At 40.4% G+C, this 22,923-nt stretch overlaps 1 protein-coding gene across 1 annotated transcript; it reads right to left on the bottom strand.

The window, feature by feature from the left end:
• Positions 1 to 7,933: 7,933 nt before the first annotated feature.
• tmem229b (transmembrane protein 229B) lies at positions 7,934 to 22,683 on the bottom strand. The gene is made up of 3 exons (XM_085392337.1): positions 22,573 to 22,683; positions 22,352 to 22,495; positions 7,934 to 11,371 (listed from the first exon to the last, which is right to left on the bottom strand). The coding sequence occupies exon 3, from the start codon at positions 11,317 to 11,319 to the stop codon at positions 10,723 to 10,725; it is 597 nt and encodes a 198-aa protein (XP_085248463.1). The 5' UTR covers positions 11,320 to 11,371; positions 22,352 to 22,495; positions 22,573 to 22,683; the 3' UTR covers positions 7,934 to 10,722.
• Between the last annotated feature and the right edge of the window lie 240 nt (positions 22,684 to 22,923).

Here is a 22,923-nt window from a genome sequence, read left to right as displayed (position 1 = left end):
GGGCGTTGGAACATTTCTTCATCTTGGCAGCTTCTCCTTTGACCCCGGGCCTAGATCCGTTGTGCTTGAATGTTGCCTGGTTATGAAAGCACGTTTCACCCGTGCTTACACTGACACAGTACATTGCTTAAATCGGATTGCCTGCGAGTTCACAAGAAGGCTTTGTAGCTGTGAGGTTGTTTATGTTGTTTGTATCCCTCCTACCACCTCTGAATCAGAGTTTCACATACTGTAATAATTCAATAATAGCTCACTTAAGTGTTTGGTAATAACACCTTATCTTCAGTGGTTAACTCTGCACTTTTAACTACATTACAGGGACTCATGATAGCTCCTCCACACTTTCATTTCAAACAATTACCTTTGATATAAATACATGTAAAGCAGCGTGGGAAAGCGCTGTTCCATCTCGTTATGCAAAGCCTCGTAGTAGATAAGCTGTGACCGTTAACAAAACGGCAGGTTTCTAGAGCGCTGCAGATGGAAGTTCAAACCGTCAACATCAAGTATGCACAAACCCCTGTTGTGGTTTTACACAGGAGCTTTGCCAGGTACTAACTGGCAGGCTCAGAGGCAAGCTGATTATCCTGACAATCCGAAATACAGATAGTTTTTATTCAGGATGTGTCATCACACAGCTCTGGGACACAGCTCTCAAAGTGTCTCATTTCACATGCCTTAAGATGGGATATAAATAATGAGTGCATCTGTTTTAAAAGGGACCTCAGGGAGCACAGCACACCTGGGAAGGAGGAAAGGTAATCAAGACAATCTCCGAGGTGATTAAAACTATGCTGGAGCACTTTTTAGACCAAAATATAAATACGTCTATTTGTTTCTATTTATTACAAAGCTCCCCCAAATAACTGTATATCAGTGGCTGTGCCTTTTAGTTATAGTGAGGAATCTGCAGCCTGGCATGCCATGCATTACTAAACCAGATTGCATAATAAATGTTAAATCTGGGTTTTTCCTGGATTAAAGTAGGCCTTTGGGGCTGTGCATGTGTGCACAATTCAGCTGCATATTAGTAAAATAATAGCCTATATATTAATTTTTTTGAAAGAAAAATTAAATTAAATTTGATGTTGTGATTGAAATCCATCATCCTGTTCAACTTGAAAACATTCAAGACAGCTGTCAGTCTTCCCAGGAATGGACATCCAGGGAACTTCACAATAAGGTCATATGATGTAAAAAAGAGCTACATGTCAGAATCTACAGGCTTTAGTTAGCATGTTAAATGTTAAAATTCATGACATACAACTGGAAAAACACTGCTCTTATGATAGCACAGTTTAGGTTTGCAAAATTGCATCTGAACAAACCACAGGAGTCCTTTTGATAGGAAGTGGAGATTTTTGGACATAATGCATAGGTGAAAACTAAACACAGCATATCAGCACAAAACCATGTGTCAAGCACAATAGTGGACGGTACTTATTTGGGCTTGTTTTGCAGGCAGGACCTGGGCAGTCGAATATGAACTCCTCTGTATACCAAAGGTCATGTGAGGCCATCTGTCTGACAGCTAAAGTCTGGCAAAAACTGTGTCATGCCATAGGACAATGATCCTAAGCACACCAACAAATATCCAACAAGCCAACTGAATGGCTGAAAAAGATATGAATGATTGTGTTGCAATGAACTAGACAAAGTCCAGACGTCAACCTTATTGAAATCCCCTGTGACAGACTGACCGGTATGTCAAACAGAACATCATTATTGCCGCTAAAGGTGGTTCTACAAGGTGTATTTTTACACACAGCTTCTGCATTTTGGGTTAGTTTTTGCTAAATAAACAATGACATGGTGTAATACGGCATGTGTTGTTACTGTTTATCAAATTTTTAGGCCTACTAAAGACTAGATTTTTAAATTTCTTTATATGTATACTTTAGAATCAGCACTATATATATATATATATATAAAACATAATTTTGGCAACCTGGTGGCACTAGAGGCTTAACAAAGTCAATAGTATCCATCTAGTACTTGATAATACTAAATAAATAACAAAATAAAATTGAATTGAACATTGAAAATTGAATTAAATTGATACATAAATGCAACTACAGCAGTGGCCCACTTTTTAGCTTATTAAATGGAAAAGAGAAACATATGATTAGATGACAAAACTTTATGTTCCCAGTTGCTCTTGGTCACTGGTGTTAACTTGTATCCTAATATGTGGACCAAAGGATTGAAGTTTCCATATTGCATATGGAAGCTGCATATTTAAATATGGTAGCCCTCCAAATTCCAGCATCTAGCCCAAGACCTCAGTCATCATGCCATGTGGATGCCATGGCAAAATCAAACATCCAAGTGAGCAGATTTATTTGGCCTCTCTATTGCAGCGTGAAGACACAGGAGGTCAAGGAAAAGAAAAGTGATGAACATGTAGCTCTTCATCCTGTGCTGGTCCAACCCTGACTGCAGGAGGGCCTGACTGCCAAGCAGCCTACATGAGAGGAAAAAGTGACTAAAAAGGTCTGCGATTTCCAGCAAAAGACCTAAACTCTGTCCAAAGCTGTGAAGGCATGAATGTGCTTTAGCAAAAGCCTGATGCATTCGCTCATTCACACGTCAAACAAGTTTCCCTTCAATGGAGAGCTCTTTCTTCACTGGCTCTGATTCAGTGGAAATGCAAATGTTAAGGCCTTGCCTTGATTTGATGGAACGATTCGTTTTGTCAGTCTGCCTTCCCAACCAAACCTCGGCCTCCGACCCCACCCCCAACACCCTTAATGACGCTCACTAAATGAACCATAGCGCTGTCATTCAGCCCAGTGCTTCTCAATGCCAACCTGACATTCAGCTGCCATCAGTCCCTTCCCTACATGTACACATAGTCAGTTTAGCAAATTCAGTATTGCAATTTAAAAAAATGTAACATCAGACTGCCAGCTATGCTTTGAGAAATGTGTTAAAAGACAGCAAGAAGGTTCTCAAAGTAAACTTACATTACTCTATCTTGATCATTTCATTTACTAATGTTAAACTACCTCATAGAGACCCAGCTTAGTACCTTAATATATTCTCTTAGGAGAGGACTGGGAGTGAAATCTTTTCCTCCTTCAGCCCCCAAAAAAGATGCTTGCCCAGAATCGGTGAGTGTATTTTAAAAGCTTGTTTAGCTATAAACACTGTAAGAATTTGGAATGGTACAAGCAAACAAAAATCAACCAAGAAGAGTTTTCGCCAAATCTTTGAGGAGGGCCTCAGTAGAGGTTGGAGAAACTTTAAGCCCATTTTCAATATTCATACAAAATATAACTAATAAACAGAGCTAAGTCAGACTTCATAATTTGCACCTATAAAGACTACTAGCCTGCTTAAGAGTTCTGATTTCTCTCCGGCAATGTAGTTTCAGTGGAGTCGAGCTGTTGCGGATATTCTACATTAACGCTTGGACTTTAATCCACTTGCTGTTAAGCAAACTCTAGACCTGACACAGAGAACAATGAAGTCACACAAGAAAAGCCCGGTGAAACTTAAGCTTAACAAAGTGCGGGGCGCACGCACACGAGCAACACAACACACTCACAAGACAGGTCTTAAATTCCCGCCTTAGGCAGCACACTCACAGGTTCTGAATGTCCTTATTTGGAGTGCGAGAGAGTGATTGGAAGAAGGGTGATGAAGCCACTTGCCGACAGTGCCGATTGAGGCAGGGCCACAGCAGCTTTGTGCCAATTAGTGCATTCGGGCGTGTGAAGAAGACAAACCCTCTTACAGGTAGGTAGGCATGGCTCTGCTGAAGGGCCCCAGGGCCAATTGGAACTCAAAGCCAATTGATTTGACAAGGCATGTTAATGACACATATTCTCAGTAGCTGGTGCAAGGTGTGGTAGCAAGGAGGGAGGAGATGGAAAATTTTTTCTCTACTTCTCTTCTACAAACACAAATCTGTCAGCGCACCATCATGTAACTAAACAAACTCCAGTTTTATTATGCTTACATAAAATGCTGAAGTCAGAGCCTGTCATAAATAAATTACAGGTTAAAAACAAAGATGAGTGAAACCTTCATATTTGATGGGCAACTCAACTGCTATAAAATCCTACGAGTGTGCATCATGAAAAGTTACATTTTAAACCCATCTTTGTCCCGTTGCTTGGAAAGCACAGCCATAAAAACTGCCTACTCGACAACCTAATCTTTCAGCAGACTGATGACTCAGGATCAACCTGTGTCCTCAAGCTGCCTGTCCGCTCGCCTGTCGTTGTTGGTGAAAAAGAGCCATCGTGTGGTTAAAGAAGTGAGCTGCAGCTTGCTGTGAACACATGAAAAGTACCTGCTATAATATAAACACCTATAGGCCAGGGGTTTACACTTTATAAAGGCAACAGTGAAGATTTTTGGCAGTAATTCAGAGGATTGCTTGCATAATTAACCATGATCCTGATAACTGTGATAGAGGCATGCACTCAGAAACACGGAGTGTATAATCTAGGTCACTGCAATTTACACTCTAAAAATAGGCTAAAAATATAGTATTAAAAACAATAATGCTATAAGACTAAGGTTCTGTGTTACATTACATTTACTACTGTGATTTAGATGGAAATTTGCCCTGAAAACAGGAAATAGGTGCAGTGATTCACTGAAAGCTGTGCAAATATAAATGTGTATAAAGTATATAAGGTCAAATCAAAAAGGTTTGTGGATTTCAAATCAGCTTGAAAGTCAATATCTGGTATGATCTGTGACCATTATTCTTCCACACAGCCTGAACTCTCGCATTGTCATTTCTTTTAGTAGTGTTCAGAAATAGTTCTCCAGGTGTCTTGTAGGACAATCAAAGTTGGCATTTTTCTAGATTCAACTAGAGAAATGTGAACAAATTGTATGTTTTTGCAACAGGCTGCAAGTACTAGTACTAGTTGGTTGCTATGTTCTTAGGTGCAGACACAACACTGCTTTATGGTCCTGTTTTTATGCTTAAATGAGTCATAGGTCAGTGTTAAGTGGCTCAACAAACAAAAGGCATTCCTCTGAAAATGGTCAAGTACAACGACTGGACTAAAAATGAGTGAAAAGGAGTCCAAAGAAAAACTTCAAAAAACCTTTGGACAGCCTGGAGTACCACTGAGTTGATGTGTGTTTAAGGTCTCTTAACTGTAGACTGTAGGCTTGTGCTCTGCCATGAAAAGTCGTTTTAATTTGAATGTTTTTTTTTTTAAACTTTTCATCACCTCACCTGCTTAATCATAACAACCTTGAAAAATGAAGAAAACCATGACGAATACCGGTCTCAGTCGTACGTGTTTATTTGTTGCTAATTTGCATATAGTTGGTGTTTGGGCATGTTAGCATGCTAAAGTTAGCATTCCGCTAACAAGCCAATCCGGTTGTTCAGTCTGACGTCACTAGCCGTGTCTGGACCTAAACTCTGCTGCAGGTCCATTTTGTTTATTTATGTTCCCCTTAATTTATTTTATTTTTTGTACTCACTTTTGTCTCACTGTCCTTGTCACTCTTTCTGTTCTTCATTGTACTACCACAATGTCATCTTTTATGTGATCCCTGTTTTACTTGACTGTATGTCTAAAATGTGATAAATAAAGTTTAAAAAAAAAAAATCCGCTGCAGGTCCATATATCAAACGATCACTATGGCATTACTGAGAGCAGAAAAACTGTCTAAATTCTTTCATCTTTAATAAAATGATCAGCGTTCTGCTCTACCAGGTATAACAATTGAGTTTAACATCCAGGCATCCATGAAAACGGAATTTATGACATTTAACGGAGTTAGAAGTTAGCAGGGAGTTAGCTCGCTAGCTTCTATCTAAATACAATATAGCATGTCCTGACTGCAGGGTTTTGGAAACAAATTAAAACGTACAGCTCTGCTATCACTTCCAGCATAAATGAAGACAGAAAACTAAACAGCAGTGACGTTTGTAGGGTTACTGAAGTTGGACTAGCTGGTATATAATGATGTGCTACGTGACCGCTAGTGATACAGCTATGTTATGGTAAATGGCCTGTATTTATATAGCGCTTTACTAGTCCCTAAGGACCCCAAAGCGCTTTACATATCCAGTCATCCACCCATTCACACACACTGGTGATGGCAAGCTACATTGTAGCCACCCTGGGGCGCACTGACAGAGGCGAGGCTGCCAGACACTGGCGCCACCGGACCCTCTGACCACCACCAGTAGGCAACGGGTGAAGTGTCTTGCCCAAGGACACAACGACCGAGACTGTCCAAGCCGGGGCTCGAACCGGCAACCTTCCGATTACAAGGCGAACTCCCAACTCTTGAGCCACAATCGCCCCTTTAGCATAATATAAACAAGCTAACTTTTTTCCCCACTCGATAAAAGTTAACGTGAGTGTTCTCGGTGGTCAGGAACAAATGTAATCGCATGGCAGGATGCTGTAAAAGGACCAAACTTCAGCCAGGAGAACAACTGAGATAATCCATCCACAATACGAGGTTAGTCATTCATATACTGCTGCATGGGCTGGGCTGTAGTTACATCCTAAGGTTTTAAAAACTGAGCTTAAATAAATGATTAGCGGTAATAAAAGCCGAGGTAGGTCAACAGTGATCACTGACTGTTTTAGGAGCTTTTTGAGATTAAATAGAAGAAAATACATAACATTAAACATGTTAACAACACAAAAGCCATATTAAACGACTACTTTAGGCCCGGAAGTAGAATTCGTCACGTCATCACTTAACAATCGGATAGTCTTATTAAAGCATCCCTTTGCTGTCTCTCTATAGCAGGTACAAAACCAAGAAGGTTTTCCACAGAATACTCACCCTTATTCTACAGATTTTGAAGTATCCTGAAAAACTTTACTCATTCCCTGGATGGAAAATATTTCGCAAGATTAAAACTATATAAAAATAAAGACAATGACAGAGAGGAGGAGGGATAGCAGATAGTGAACCAGGAAGTGAAGAGGATTAGTAAGGAGGAAGTAGGGAAGCTATGAAGAGGATGAAAAACGGAAAGGTGGTTGACTCAAATGACATGCCTGTGGAGATATGGAGATTTCTGGGAGAGGGGGCAGTGGGCTTTTTAACCAGACTGTTTAAAAACAATCTTAGAAAGTGAGATAATGTTTGAGAAATAGAGAAATAGTGTACTGGTACAGAGTTTTTAAGAGTGAGATGATGTGCAGAGCTGCAATAACTACAGAGGGATAAAAGTGATGATACCATGAAGCTATGGGAAAGAGTTACTGATGCTGAGGATGTTGACGGTGAAGTATAGAGGTTAGAATAAATTACACTGTCTTTGTGGATCTAGAGAAAGAATGTGATTGTGTCTGCTACAGTTTCAGATGTGACCCTGTGAAAATCTTCCTGAAGGAAAGCACTAGAACATGTAGTGACCTAGAAGTTCTCACTCAGAGCACCAGTTACTCAATCACAGGGAAAGTTGCTCATCCCTTGAGGATATGAGCATTTTTGTAAAGCACGTTTGATGGCCTGCTCTGTGATTTCGCATAAGCAGCAATTAGCTCGATGTAAAGAAGTCAAATGTTCAAACAAAGACTTACACCTGCTTAATCTCAGACTGCAGATGTTTTCCAACGCTGAGGGGGGGTTTAATGTGTGCGCTGTTCCCCCCCAAAAAAACCTTTTATATAAGTTTGTTTTATGTTCAAACTGTATGGATGTAAAACAACTAATTTCATCGTCCTATTTACTTTTAATTCTGGGTCTTTAGCCAAGCAGGAGAAAAGATTTAGTTGTATTAATTTTCAGGAGTAGCCATGACCTGATCCAGAGGGAAATCTCTGCTGTGAGCTACTGTACAGATATTCATTGTACCCCGAGGATGAACCCTGAAGAATCCAGAGTTGTCTTTGAGTGAAATGTGGGTAAATGTATACATTTTGTTGACATAGATCATTAAAAAAAGGTTCCATACAAACAAATATCAAGATCCAATAAATATATTTAATCCCAGCAACTGATAAATCATACATGAACAAAAAACAAAATGATTGATATACAGTACAGTGATTTCACTAAAAACCTGTACATTTCTTTTTTTGTTTGTTTCTTTAAAACAACTGTTACAGTGCATGGGGGGCTAATAATCAGCAGGTTAAAATCTGAGTTTGACGAGATAATTTTTGCACTTGCACATGCACACTGGAGGTAAAAATACCAGAGTATCAACTTTAACACACTTTACATGCACACACAGAGACAGTGTCTCTGTACAACACCCTATGCACACTCAGCACGCCTTCATTCACATATTGCGGAGAATACACTTGCATTTTCTTGTAATTTCTTCCATTAAAGCAGTAGTACTAATTAGCTGCATACCATATTGTAGTTCATTGGATTTTAAAGAGAAGTTAAACATAGCTGGGGCATAGATTATATTGCTTTTAAGCCTTTTGAGTCACATATGAAATAAACATGTTAAAGTTAGATAAAAATGCCATGGGGTTAAAACCACAACATGTTTTTTGTTTTTTTCACAAGTTTTTCTCTACACATTATAGTTTCCATTGTAGCATAATAAAAGTTGTTTTCAGTGTATCCACCGGGTGGCAGCACTTCATCCCAGCTTAGACAGTGAAGGGAAGCCACTGCATTTCAGTGACGCAACACAGATGAAGGTCACCGTTTTACAGAGTCCATCAGTTTCTAATAACTGCTCAAGTCTAAGTTGATCAAGCACAGTGTGTCTTTCCTGTAGAACATATACTTTTCAGCAATCATATTCTATATGACATGCTATCAGTATATGCTATCAGTCCTCCAGTACATTGAAATCAAAGTGAAGTGTTTTACCTCTTTTACATTTAAACAGTTAGCACCACATAGAAAGAATGCCATCGCTTCCTGCATATGGAGGCAAGTGTATGCACTTCTTGATCCTTCTACGTCTAGAACTACCATTATTCTGTGTGGGTTACCTGCTTTTAAGACATGAATGTTAAAAAGTGTCAGAGTTTTGAGCATTTTAACCTAGTTGCGCTGATAATACGGCTCCACTGATGCACTCTGCCTCACATGGAAACATCCAGCGTAATACCAAAGAGGTCAAATTACACATCATGAATTTATAAAACACATGAGCAACTAATTCCATTTTGGCTGAAAAGTGAGTGTTTCTTCAGTAAATTATTAACAAATTCTGCTGTGAACTTCCTCTCCTTCACTTAAGTCGGCAACAAAAACAACGGGGACAGACATGGAAACCTAAAGACCAATAATTCGATGACTCTTTGTAAATAAAATAAAAACGTTTTTTTCTTGGAATTCAATACTTCACCTTCGGTGTCCATCCATGAGATTCTCCATTCACAGGCTTCACTTGTTCAGCAAACATATTCATACGTGTGCACTGTAACTGGACAGGAAGGAGTATTGTGTTCCAGTGAATGACAGTTACATACATACATGAGGCATGTGTGGCCTCGACAACATTAAAGAAAACAAAATGCAGACAGCGAGCCGTGTGCACGTTTTTGAACAGCTGCAAAAAAAAAAAAACCACATTACCGAGAAGCTTTGTGCTTTATGCTGATGGTCGTGACTCGTAACCATGACAGCAGAAAGGCGTCCCTGCATTTATTTAGTGCTATCATATAAGCTTGCAGACACACACACCTACAGTCACACACAGTGGCGGAGAAGCTGCCATGCAAGGCCATGACCTCCTCAACGGGAGCAGTTTGGGTATCAACGTCTCACTCAAGGACACTTCATCATGCAGTAAGGAGACAACAGGCAATCAACCCTGATAGCTGGTGGACCAGCTCCACCTTCTGAGCTACTGTCATTAACACACAAGCAGCAGACTGATTGTGGAGACACACAGTATGGCTGCTGAATGAGCTCTGTAAAAAAATGTCACATTATATTGGAAGACAATTTTTTCATGCATTGTTTTTGTTTTTTGTTTTTTAGGCATTGTGGGTATTCTCTAACTGCAGAGAAACATTCGTCGTGACATAAGCTGACAGATGGCGCATTGCTTCCTGGGTGGACAGTATACTCTTAAGGTGTTGAATACAAGTATTTTATTTTGAAAGTTCAGTCACTGCTAACCACCTCACTCAGGCAAGCACATATATAGTGGTATCATACCAGCAGGCTGTTTCCTGTCACACGCAAAAGCTCCTTATTTTTAGCCGTGAATGACCTTTCAAAATAAAATGCTGGTATACAGCACCTTTATGGATCCTTTTGTAGCTACATTACTACAGTACTTTGAATAATACTAAAGGACAATATGTACATTTTAAAAAAGGACATTTCACAACCAAGCTACTTTTTACTATGATTTCTACACAGCAAGCATTCTGCTTTAATATAGACTGATGTGCCCCTGAAAAACATTAATAATGTATTTGTTCGTGAATTAATTCTTCCACAGGACAATCACACATACTCTTTGCAACAGTAGTTCTTTTACCCAAACACTGTGGGACAGGAGAGAGAGCCCTGATCTCCTTAAGGTCAAGCCCACATGGAAATGGGTGGTGCGTTATGAAATGCAGCAAACACAGCAGCATGTAGTTAACGGTACCCCTGTGTTAACAGTGTGTGATTTGGGCATTTAAAGCCCCAGTTAGGTGTTTGTTGTCTGGCTGTCTGCATACCAGCCCAGTCTGCACAGCTGTGTGTCTTCATCTCACACAGCTGAGGGGTAGGACTGCTTATGAAAAGGAGGGTCGGATTGGGCTGGTTTGGATTGTGTCATTCTATCAATTCCTTGATTCATTCTGCTTTAAGGTAGCCATTAGAATTATTTCCCATCCCTCTGCTCCTCTCTCTCCTTCTCCCACCCCCCACAGTTCCTCCATTCCCTCGGCCACCCCCAGCATCAGATTGATGGTTTGACCAACCATCCTCGGGCCCTTCATGAAAGCGCAGCCTCAGCGTTTTGCGGATGACGAGGCGCTCCACAATGAAGGATGCGCAGAACCAGGGCACCGCGTACTCAGCCGTGATCAGTCCCTTAAAGTTGTAGCGGAACTCAGAGTAGTCCCAAGGGCAGGCGTTGAATTGGCGCAGCAGCAGCCCCGTACCAAACTCCCACAGGTAGGTCCATAAAGTGTAGATGATGCAGCGCAGCAGCACGGGGCAGCGACCGCGCAGCTTTAGGTACATCTGCTCCACAATGAGGATGCAGGTGCCATAGATGAAGAGCGCCCATACACTGGTCACGCCAGGGAACTTCCAGTTGCAGTTGACCACAAACTCCCAGGCTGCAGTAAACATCACCTCACAGAAGTAACCATGGATGGCGTACAGGTACCAGCGTGACAGCGCTGTCAGAGGAACGGGAGCCTCTGGGGTTTCCGATGTCACCATCCTTCCTCCTCTCGCCTTCACACAGACTTTACTGTAGCAAAAAAACAAAGATCTGAAGGAAAAGGAGAGAAAGAAAGAGGCAGAAAGATGACAAGCAGGCAGCAAGACACTGGTCAGGATACATATTAATTCTAACAATTTTCAAGTTGTACTCTTTAGATTCTATTTATAGTTGGCATTCGTTCTGCTATAGTTATTCAATGTATTAACATCCATTTCTCGTTTTTATTGTTAGTGTCTCTTTCCATCATATCAGAGCTGTACTGACTTTTTGATCATGCAAACGTCAAGGTACGCAGGTTTTTGTGTAGGAAGGAGATAAATCAGTCGACCGGAGCAGCGGAACTATTGAGGAGTGGAGATTTGGATATTAATTAAAACAAGAGCGAAATGTGAAAGTGCAAAATGTTCAGGACAGAAACAGCTGCATAAAACTGATAACACAACTTCAGCTCTGCACAGACAGCATGCTAACACAAAGGTAGCAAAGAAGCATGCAGACTCTGGTCCAGCATCCAGAGCCTGTTCTTCAGTTGGTAACAAGGCAGCGATATCAGGCGTGTGACCTTCATTTCTATCTGCACATATTTTGAAAGTAGAATCGCTTTGAAAACTCTTTAGGCTTGTTTTCAAATTTGCTTTGTTTTTGTCCGTTTTGCGTTTATATTTAAAAACTAAAAAAGATCTTGTGTGTCCTCTTTAGGATAGAGATGTAATGGTGTGTGGGGCTGTAGCCTCAGGTTTATGTTGCTAACTGATAATTATGTGATAATGTATTTCAAGTAATATAATAATCAGTGTAACACATTATTTTCTCCGGCAAGTAATTACATAGTAATTACAGTAATTTGTAATATACTACAGGGTTTCTTTTTAGTGAAACTCCAACCCTGGGTGTGTTGAAAACTATTCACACATGTGTCTCCTGTACTGTTTGACTTTCTACATTCACACCTATTTTTCATTGCAACTTGACCACAGTGTGGAGGTAAGACAGCAGGGATTATATTGTTTTCCAGTTTCCTTTTCATTTGTTTATGAACTTGTCTGCACTCTTTATGAGTTTGGCCCCCAAAGAAACTCTATCAGTATCTTACTGGAGAGTCTGAAAACAACATACAACAACAAACATACATTACTTTTCCTGATTTTAAATATTACAGTTCCTGCCAACTTCTGAAGTAGTGATGACACAAGTGTAAGCTGTCTGGGGTCTACAGCTATTTGCTGTTATCTTTATTAACAACAGTTTGCTAGGACTGTAATCTTGGATTACAACTTTAATTGTAAATGGTACCAAGCCATAGTTCAATTAAGGACAAGGTGATGAAATAGTGTACTGACATCAGGAAGATTAAATTAGAGACTAGAGGGCTGCAGAGCACTTAAACTCTACGCCCTTCCCTCAGCTGATGCTATTTACTGAGTGACTGCGGGTGTTTCTTATGTAAGGTATAGCTTCATCATCTGACTACCTACATCATGTGCTCTTTTTCTAAATCCTGCAGCTTGACACACACACACAGGCTTTGGTATCAGGTATCAGAAGGCCCACGCAGGGCTAGATCCTTCCTCTATTTAAACACTGCACGTCCAATAAAAAAACACACAAAAGGAAAACAGCTCCATACTGGCAGGTTCAAGGACTACATAGTTTATAAGACCACTGTGTGTATATATCATCTGCTATACAATGTTTCCAGAGGAAACTGTGTCATAGTGGCAGTTATTATACAATAGCTCATAACCGGTCTGTTAAATACAAGCTCTGACAGAGGTTAGGAGTACAAAAGCTGGTTTGAAGAACAAAAGCTGATTTTTTGGGGCTATTTATTCCTTCAAAGGTTTGCTGGGGCCCAGAGTGAGTCCCTGGGGATTAACACATTTCTCCCAAACAAGAAACAAGGGTTTCATGTGAGGAACTGGGCCACAGCGATGGACCAACTGACCTCCCTAAACCCTTTATACCATCTTTTTGTGGCTCCCTGGGAAATACTCTCCTTCTCATCCCTTCCAGCATGACTGGGTCAGCCAATAGTTGTCAAATATTGTGAGCACAAGCTTTAGCCTTTTGCAAGAACTGGTTCCCGTTAAAGGGTTTACTGCATCAGAACAGCTCCTTGTGACCTTTATGAAAATAATCAAGTAAATTTCCCTTTAACGCCTGAAAGATAAGGACATTAATGAAATCTTAGCACTTATCCTTAAAGTGGAAAAAACACTGAAGATTCAACACATTCTCACGTTCAGGGTTCTGAAATGACACTGACCTATCGAACATGTAGCGAGTGAATGGTGCTGATGGGTATATGTTATTTGGATGGAGCCAGGCTAGCAGGTTCCACTTCTTTCCACTCTTTGTGCTGAGTATGCTGACTTGATTCAAGCTTAAGCCGTATAGTGGGGTGGGCAACTCCAGGCCTCGAGGGCTGGTGTCCTGCAGGTTTTAGATGTGTCCTTGATCCAACACAGCTGATTCAAACGGCTAAATGACCTCCTCATCATGTCCTGAAGTTCTCTAGAGGCCTGGTAAGGAACTGATCATGTGATTCAGATGTGCTGACCCAAGGTGATATCTAAAACCTGCAGTACACCGGCACTCGAGGCCTGGAGTTGCCCACCTCTGCCATATAGTCTGTGATCAGACATGAGTCGAATGGATCTTCTAATCTCACTCTCGACGTGATAGTGACTTTACCAAAATGTTAAATGTAAAGTGCTATGTTGCACTGTATTCACAGACTATGTGTGCAGGATTAGAGATGACCACTTGGACTGAAAAAATGCACCATTGCCCAAGTGCACAAACTTGCATTATTTTTAATAACCAGCAGGGGGCAATACCTGCAGATGAAGCCTATGATAATAGGCTTCCTAATGCTATATTGACTTACTTTCTCAGTAGAGCAGACAGGGGTAAGGTGAGAGCAAGATGAGTATGCCTCCTATCTGTCTCCTTCCAAGAGAAACGAGACAGATAGTCCATGGCACCACCTATACCTGACACTTGACCCAGTTTACTTTCCATGTAATTTACAGCTTTTCCTTCTAAAACACTTCAAAACAAAAGTCATCCTTCAGGAGTGGGTTAAATACCTGTATACATACAGTGGTTAGCTTAATGCATTTTATTCATAGCATCACGTAGTGTAATCAGGCACTCATGAACCTATATCCAAAAAGGATTTAAAATCAATTCTGCGTGAGATGACCAAATCACAAAAGTATTGCATACTGTATATATATATCCCACTGTGGCCAAAGCACATGCCCATGTTTTCTCTGTATTATTGTTGGGTCTTTAAACTAAAATGTAACACGCCTTGTTGCGATTTGGTGCTATATAAATAAAACTGAATTAAATTGAAATGAATTATTCTACTGTCACGAGGATGAGGGAACATTCAGTAAAGATGCTGTTATTAAGAAACCTTGACTTTCTGGTCTGAATATATTAGAACTTATAAAAAAATATGATAGCACTAATCTTTACCACTGGTGACTGGTTTTTATTGGATTTAAGATTTGTGGCCACTGCTGATACCTTTAAAAAGAAGCTTAAGACCCACTTTTGCAGGCTTGCTTTTATTTAGTTTGATCTATTTATGCCATTTATACCACACATGGGGGAACCTGGATACTAAGGTTTATTGATGAATGCGGGTATAAGTAGCAGGATGAATTCTGTGTGTACAGGAATATACACTCTGCTCAGATTTAGCCAAATGCTGCAAAACTGATCAGACTGTGCTTCACTGGGCAAATAAATAATGACTCAAAGCAAAGTGCAAAAACCAACATAAGTTTGCAACTTGTCCATTGGCTCTGGGCTTCAGGCAGGCATTGGCTGTGAAAGATTTGCATCCAAATTGAATCTTATTGAAGCTTCTGAAAATGAGGCACTATGCATGAAGATGGATGTAAATCTTTATACTTTTGTTAAAGCTCTTGAATAAAAGCTGAGATCATATTTTTATAGAATGTATGTAGAGGAAAATTTTTTACAAATGTGACATAAACACATGGACCTAAATGTAAATCGTGGTCCTATTTAAAATAAAATTCGCAGGATTTCTTTGAGATATTTTTACTTTCTCACTGAAAAGTCAGCATAATAAGACCACATCCTCAGTTTCTCAGTTGATCCCCCTCCCACTTATGGTAGAGGGGGAAATAAAGAACAAGGCTGTGGTGATGGTCAAAATGTTGAACTGAAAATGGCCTTAAAAGAGTTCACAAACTAATAAGCTTCCCATTCTCACTCGAGTATCACATGCCTTAATTCTATTCCCACACTTTCTTCTTTCAGTTCAGTTCCCCCTTCTCTCTTCTCTCTTTTTTTTTTTTTGCTTCACTGACAGCAGTCTCATGCCCACTAAGCCGCTAATGACGAAAAATATGTGAGACGACATTCAGCCGTCTAACCCTGGACTTTGTGCCAAAGGGCCTGTAGATATATTCGGGGGTGAAAGAAAAGGCTTAAAATGATTAGTAGAGTAGTGCAGCAAACATGACTTGCTCTTAGCTTTATATAAAAAGAAATCATTTTCATTGAAAGTACTGAAAATATGTGGGTTGTTTCTTTCTCTTCAGTAGGTTCCTGTCTCTTGGAAATATATAACAGGGACGTTAATATTATCAGACTCGCTGAAATATTCAGCCGCTCAACCCGTTCTTTACACTACATTTTAGAGAGTTATCACAAAGATAAGATTACAATGGAAATTCTCTTGATTGTTTACTGTGCAATACTTGCTTATGCAGTTTCGTAATAGTGCAATCCTTTTTCTTTGTTTTTTGTACCATATTGTGATGAACGTGGGGAACATCCTCATCCACCTTCACTACCTCTGCTCCATGTAGCCTCACTGTTACACCTGCCTACCGCTAATTCACACACAGCTTCTACTGAGCTTGATTTCTCACACTTGCACATACTTCTCTGCCACTCCTGACTTCCTCATGCAGTACCACAGTTTCTCTCTTGACATCCTATCTTATGCGTTCTCTAGGAAGCATATGATGGCGCCCTCTCACCAGTGTGTCATTTGGCACACCATGACAAAGAATACCCAGGACTTTTGAGTAGCTATAATGATATATCAGATGAGAATGGAACAACATTCCCTCCCAGACATCCTACAACTGGTCTCTTCAGTTCGCAGATGATTATGTTGAAACAAGAAAGAAACATGAGATGTTACACAGATATGGCCTAACCTTTGTGAGACATGTTGCTGTCATCAAATTCAAAATGAGCTAGTATTTTTTTTTTTCCTCAAAAGCTTTTCTGGAATTGAAAACATTAAACTATGACATGAAAAAAAAACTTATTTGGTTCAATCTTTTGTTACTTTGTTCATTTGAATCAATTTTAAATTTGGTGTCTGGTATCCCTAAAATCGCAGGGAGGTTGTTTTATTATACGTTGAATGTTAACACTGGACACCACAGACATTGCTACCTGACCTTTTTGCTCCACTTTTGCTTTTTAAGGCAAACAGTGGGGGGGCTGATGGGAAATCGGGGGAGAGTTACTGGTGATGACACATACAAAGCTCCCTTGCTGGTTGATGTGATTACATTGTCAGCATCTTAAAAGCTGACAGGACACCTCTGCTCCCTCCTTTAAATGTGTGTGCGTGTAGGAATATCTATTGACTTGTTGCCTCAGCATGACACAGTTCACACACTGGGTGCTATTTGATTCTGCTGCTGTTGCAGTCGTTGTAGGATATCGCCCACCAACCCGCAACCCCAACGGTTCTCTCATCGGGCCAAAGTATTGACCAGCAGGACTCTTTCCAGCTCCTGCTGCTGGGACCCGCATCGCCGTTGCACTCTATTGAGCCCCGCGACGGGACATCACAGTCTGATGGTGATCAGAATGGCAGATGTGATGGAGCTGCCTGCTTTGTAAACCTCAGTATGACCATGGGGAGACACAACACAGGCAGGGTGCTCTCTGAACTGAAAGAGGGGGAAGTGTAACCACGGATTAAGAGGGGTTTGCCTGAGGACACGAGGGTAAACACCAGCCATGTGTGAGCTTTTAAATGAAAAAAAGCTGAGGGTCTGGTTGAAAACAAGGGTGTCAAGTCTCTGAGATGCATCTCTTGACAGCAGTGAAAAAACAGAAGAACGGCACAAATAAAACACACCAAATGAGAATTCAGCCAAAGTCAATTTGAAAAAGAAAAGATACACACAGATACCTTTACATTGCTAACAGTATGCTGACAGCTGTGAACTCTGACACCATATCAGAAACACACCACGTTGCAGCACAGGATAATCCCTTCATGCACTATATATCTCCCCGTGGCACGGATCCCAGGCCTATGCAGACTTTTAGAAGGTCACTTTTTGAAGGCTGCAGTGGAGTGTATAGAAACCAGCAATATCCATTGCAGCTAAGCGTCAGTCACCAAGGTGACCTAACCACTGCTTCATCTCCACTGATGGAAACAGCACTGCAGGCGACATGCCCTTGATGTAATCAACTTGAAAATACTGACGCTTTAAAGCAAATGTATTTATGTTTTGTGCCTTCTTCTGCTGAAATACACCAGTCAGAATTGCAATGAGCACACATGATTAGCCACTGGTGCTAAAAATCCAAACAAGTTCCAGCTTCTTAAGTGAGATTTTCTAAATGATTATTAGCCCGTTAATTCCCCAAGAGTGTACAGAATGCTGCTAGTTCTATGACTGGGAATCTGTAGGACTGCTGTCCCTTCCTTGATCACCATTAGCTGATCCTGGTCAATACTGCTTTTTTAGAAGCACGATGAGCAAGCGGCAAGAAGTGTGTGTTTAACAGGGCCTACGTAAAAATGTCCGATAAGAGTTAGGGGTGAAAGAAGGGGGATGGGAAAACCTACTGAGGTATTGCAAAATAAACTGATCCCAAATGATTCCAGAAGGCAGGTCGATTACCCCTGAAACAACAAACTGTCACTCTCCTAAATATCACATCTACCTTTTCTGTAAGATGAAGCAAATAAATGTTCCAAAACACGCTCAACAAGCCACATCTATGTGGACTGATCTATTTACAGCTGATCCCAGTGCCTGCACTTAAAAGGCAGTGTATAAAACCTGGCATCAGTAAGACAAGTGCAGCCTCATCTGGAGCATCTTCAACAACTGTTGCTGCTAATGGTGAAAACCACAAACTTGTTTCACCACTTGAGGCAAAAAAGTACAAACAGGCTGCAGAGGAGATATTAACAGCTGGTGATGTAAAAATATGACTGATATATATTATATCATGATATATATTATATATATTGATATATATATATTGATATAATATATATATTGATATAATATATATTTATATATTGATATAATATAATTGACATGATTATATATATATATATATATATATATATATATATATATATATATATATATATATATATATATCATGATATATATTATAAACATATTATTTATTACATATTACATAACATATTATTTATATGTTTATATATAAACAAATAATAAACAAATAATATATAAACATATTATTTATATGTTTATATAAACATATTGTTTATAAATATTAGAAACAAATGAAAACAGATGGAATTACGAGACAATGATACCTCGATGCTAAAGACAAAGACACACTTCTCCCTCCTTCCTTCACAGCATCCCCCTAATTCCAGAGATTCCCCGGGGGCACGTAAAGTATCCGAGCTGCTGATAGAGCGGGAGAGACGCCACGAGGACTAAAAGCCTGGACACAGCAGTGCCAACAGAGGCTCATATAACTTTATAGTAGGCATTCTTTCTATATCTGCAAGGTGAAAGCCTGAACAAAACAAACAGAGCGGTGGGGGAGGAGTGCACTCAATAAACCGAGTGGTATGAACGCTGAAGGGTTCATTCTCACTGATAGAAACAAATATACCTGATTACCTCTCAATGACCTGATGAAGACTGCAATGAAGACTTTATTACACAAATCAGGTATTACTCAGATTTGTTGATAGAAAACTTTTTTTAAAGAAGAAAAGGTGTTTTTTTCTATATAAGGATGTTTGGTTGCTGCAGTGTTTAGATATGTCTCCAGGGTCGCCTCTTTAAGTTATAGTTCCTGAAATTCATTAAATTGACAGTTACATTCTCGATTATATAAGCTTACAGTTATTCTGAATGGCCACACATAAAACGGGAACACAGAGTGCAGACTCTCCTGTAAAAGCACTTGCAGTGTTTCATTCAGTTGTACTCCTGGAAAGTGACAGAAATAGCTGAGGAGCGTCATGAATGAAACAGGAGAGCCTGACAAGAGGAGTGACTTCAACTCTTTACTGCTTTCTCAGCTCATGCGGTGACGTGGGATTTCCAAAGTTATCTGGCAATCAACGCGCAGTGCAGAGGAAGCGTACTCTGTGCTGCTGGTAGGAATAACATTATGGAGAATGATGTCTAAAGATAAGTGTGTTTGGGTATCCCGGAGGATGGAAATGCACTGGGTTGTTTTCTGTATAGTTAAACTGCATGTCCTTCTGTCATTCTTCTTCTCTGCCAGCTTATATGTCAGTTTATCATCGTTCCTTATTACCCAATAAATATCTTAAGAATTACCCTTCACAATCCCCAAAATACTCTCATATTGTTTTCACAACCTTCCTCCAATCACACTCATTCCAGCTCTTGAGCTTTTTGCAATTTAGTAAGAGGCCCTGAGATATTGGAGCTAAGCCCTCTATCCAGGGTAGCATAGGGGTCATGGACCATAGATTAGAAATCGTGGAGCAGCTGTAAAGAAAGCAGGAGATTTACTGACATGGTCATCATGCTGCAATGGAGAGTAATGTCTATAATGGAGGGGTGCAGGCGCATGTTAATCTTCTATCAGACAGCTTCGTAATCAATCTTTGACAGCGCATAATTGAGATTGGTCTCGGTGCACAGGTTTTAGAAGGGAAGAGATCTTTGAAAAACAAAAGAAGCTGAGTGCTGGACTGGCACCTGCTCTGATCAGAGTTTAATACTTGAGTTTTTTTAAAACCTTAAACTCCGTAAATCAAGATGTATCCAATAATGATAAACATGACACTAATGTGCTTAGTCCAGAACACAAAGACAACTTAATGGAAACGCACGTTTTTCACCAGCATATACCAAAGTGCATAAGTGCAAATACAGAATGAACCCATGCCTTGCTCCTCTTTTGTGCATGTATTATAGATGCCTCTACGTGGATGTAATTTGCGATCAATATCTTCAGTTCTCTTGCTCAGTGGTGGTTCTTTTTAACTAATTGAAGAGTTTTAACGCAACCCTAAAAATATAAACTTACACTTAGCGGCCACATCATTAGGTATATCTGTTCAACCGTTCGTAAACACAAATATCCAATCAGCCATCACATGACAGCAATAATGGAAGTAGACATGGTCAAGATGATCTTTTGAAGTTCAAAGTGAGTATCAGAATGGTTGTTGATGCCAGTATTTCAGAAACTGTTCATCTATTTTTCTGCGCAACCATCTCTGGGGTTTACAGTGACAGTTGTATGAAAAAGAGAAAATGTCCAGTGAACAGCAGTTCTCAAATAACCCCTGTAGCAGAAGACCACCCCAGCGGCCACTTTGGCCAGCTAAGAACATTAAACGAAGGCTAAAGTTTGCACAGGCTCACCAAAACTGGACAACAGAAGGCTGGAAACTGCTGCCTGGTCTGTTGAGTGTTCATTTCTGCTAAGACATTTACATGGTAGGCTCAGGATTCATGGAAACAACACGAAAGCATGGATCCATCCTGCTTCGTGGATGACCAGTGGAAAAAATATAAAGTGAAACTAGGTTAAATGAACTTTACTGAGTGGTGAAAATGACAACAACAACAAAAACACTGACACTGCTGTGCTGGTGTTGACTGAAATTCACTTTTTTTATTGTCTTTAAAAAATGTGGGGCTGTGACGTTTCCTTCACGCGTCTTAAAAAGCCTGATAACTCAAGAGGTTAGCAATTCATATATGTGTATGAAAACAGGTAACAGGTCCATTTGTACAGCTACGTTAATTTAGATGCCCACACGCTGATAAATGCAGTTTTTTCAAGCATTTGCATTTATATTAACGGGTCATTCGGGGAATCCTCACTGTGAAATCTAGTGAATGGCTTATAAATAGGTCCAAAATGTCAATAGAGTCAGTGTAAAAGGCTGAGGCGGGATATAGGCTACAGAGGCTGCAGCAGCAGGGATTATCTCACCCCAAATGATAGTGAACTGCAGGCCTTACATGGAATAAATCAATGAGGGATTTTGAAAATCCAAACCCCATATGGCACCGTGTTTCTGTAAAAACACATCCTACAGTGTGACCATGATCCAGAAGAGAAGTCATGACAGAAAAGAATCGCTTGTCTACTTGTAATTAGATGTCCAAAGTCATCTTATCCTGTCCCTGGAAAACTACGGGCCACTGCGCAGGCCCGGCTGCCGAGACTCCGCTGCAGCATCACGCCTCCTTCCTACTGAGCAGTGCGGTATGGTTATCCTTGACAAATAATAATTAAAAAGGCCAGATTCAAAACAGAGAGGGTTTGAAAACACTTGCTTTCCTCTGACAAAGCCTCCGCGTAATGAAAAAGACACACTTATACGCGCAGGCTGCTTTTATAATGCGCTCGTGTACGCTTACATATCCTTATTTTAACAGGTGCAACAGCCTAACTGTGCACAAAACATGTTAAGTGATGACCGGTTCGACCAGTTTTGACACAGGATGTCCAGCTGTTTTTTCCAGCCTCGGTGTACTAAATTTGCGGCACGGTTAACAGAAACGCGGCTGCACAACTATCAACTTGCAAGGAAACACTCATTAGTAACAAGCGGGTGAAATTCCCACGGTTGGATACATTACAAAAACCTGCAAAATAATAACTAGGGAGCCTCACGAATACTTGTTTTGATCATGGCTATTTCTACTAAATCCTAACATGTTGGCTACATGTCGCTGAGCTCCAGCACACCGACGTGAATCATCGTCTGTGCATTTCGTTTACCTTTCGGCTGAGCTCTGCGGTGTCCCTCAGCACACAAGCCGGACGATCAAATGCATCTCCCCCGGAGAGATTGTCCTGGTTGACTCGGTGTCCGCTTCCTGCCGCTCATCTGCTGTCCCCGGCTTCTCCTCCACGGTGTCTCTACTGTCCGATGAAAATTGACACATTTTACTTCACTGCAGCAGCAGCGGCACCAGCAGCACATGCTCAGACAGACTCACGCAGTTCTTGCATCTTTTGGTTAACCGTTTCTGCACCGGAGCTCAGCGTGTGCGTGGCTTCAGGTTGTTTATTATTGGGCTGGAAGTCAGGTGGAAGCCCTCTCATTCAGGTAATGTAGTGTGAAGTCACAGGACGGAAGAAAACCATACACACACGCCCAGTTGGACAATGAATGGCCTACTTTAACAATTTAACTGTGTTAACCTATATGTAAACAACACAGGTAAAGACTTTTATGAAGGAATAGTTCTGCAAACACTGACTTGGAATAATAGATCGACATTTCCGAGGTTTAGTCCTGACTTTCACTGAAGTTGGATTAAAAGTTTTAAATGCAGTTTTGTTCTTGA

This window comes from Rhamphochromis longiceps, linkage group LG19, assembly GCF_057381845.1.
Source record: "Rhamphochromis longiceps isolate RC_006_pf linkage group LG19, R_longiceps_female_GT1.1, whole genome shotgun sequence".
Lineage (NCBI taxonomy): Eukaryota > Metazoa > Chordata > Actinopteri > Cichliformes > Cichlidae > Rhamphochromis > Rhamphochromis longiceps.
This window is presented reverse-complemented; position numbering and strand designations above follow the sequence as displayed.

Excerpts from the sequence above, each read along its gene's own strand:
- tmem229b (XM_085392337.1), bottom strand. The coding sequence starts at position 11,319 with ATGGTGACATCGGAAACCCCAGAGGCTCCCGTTCCTCTGACAGCGCTG.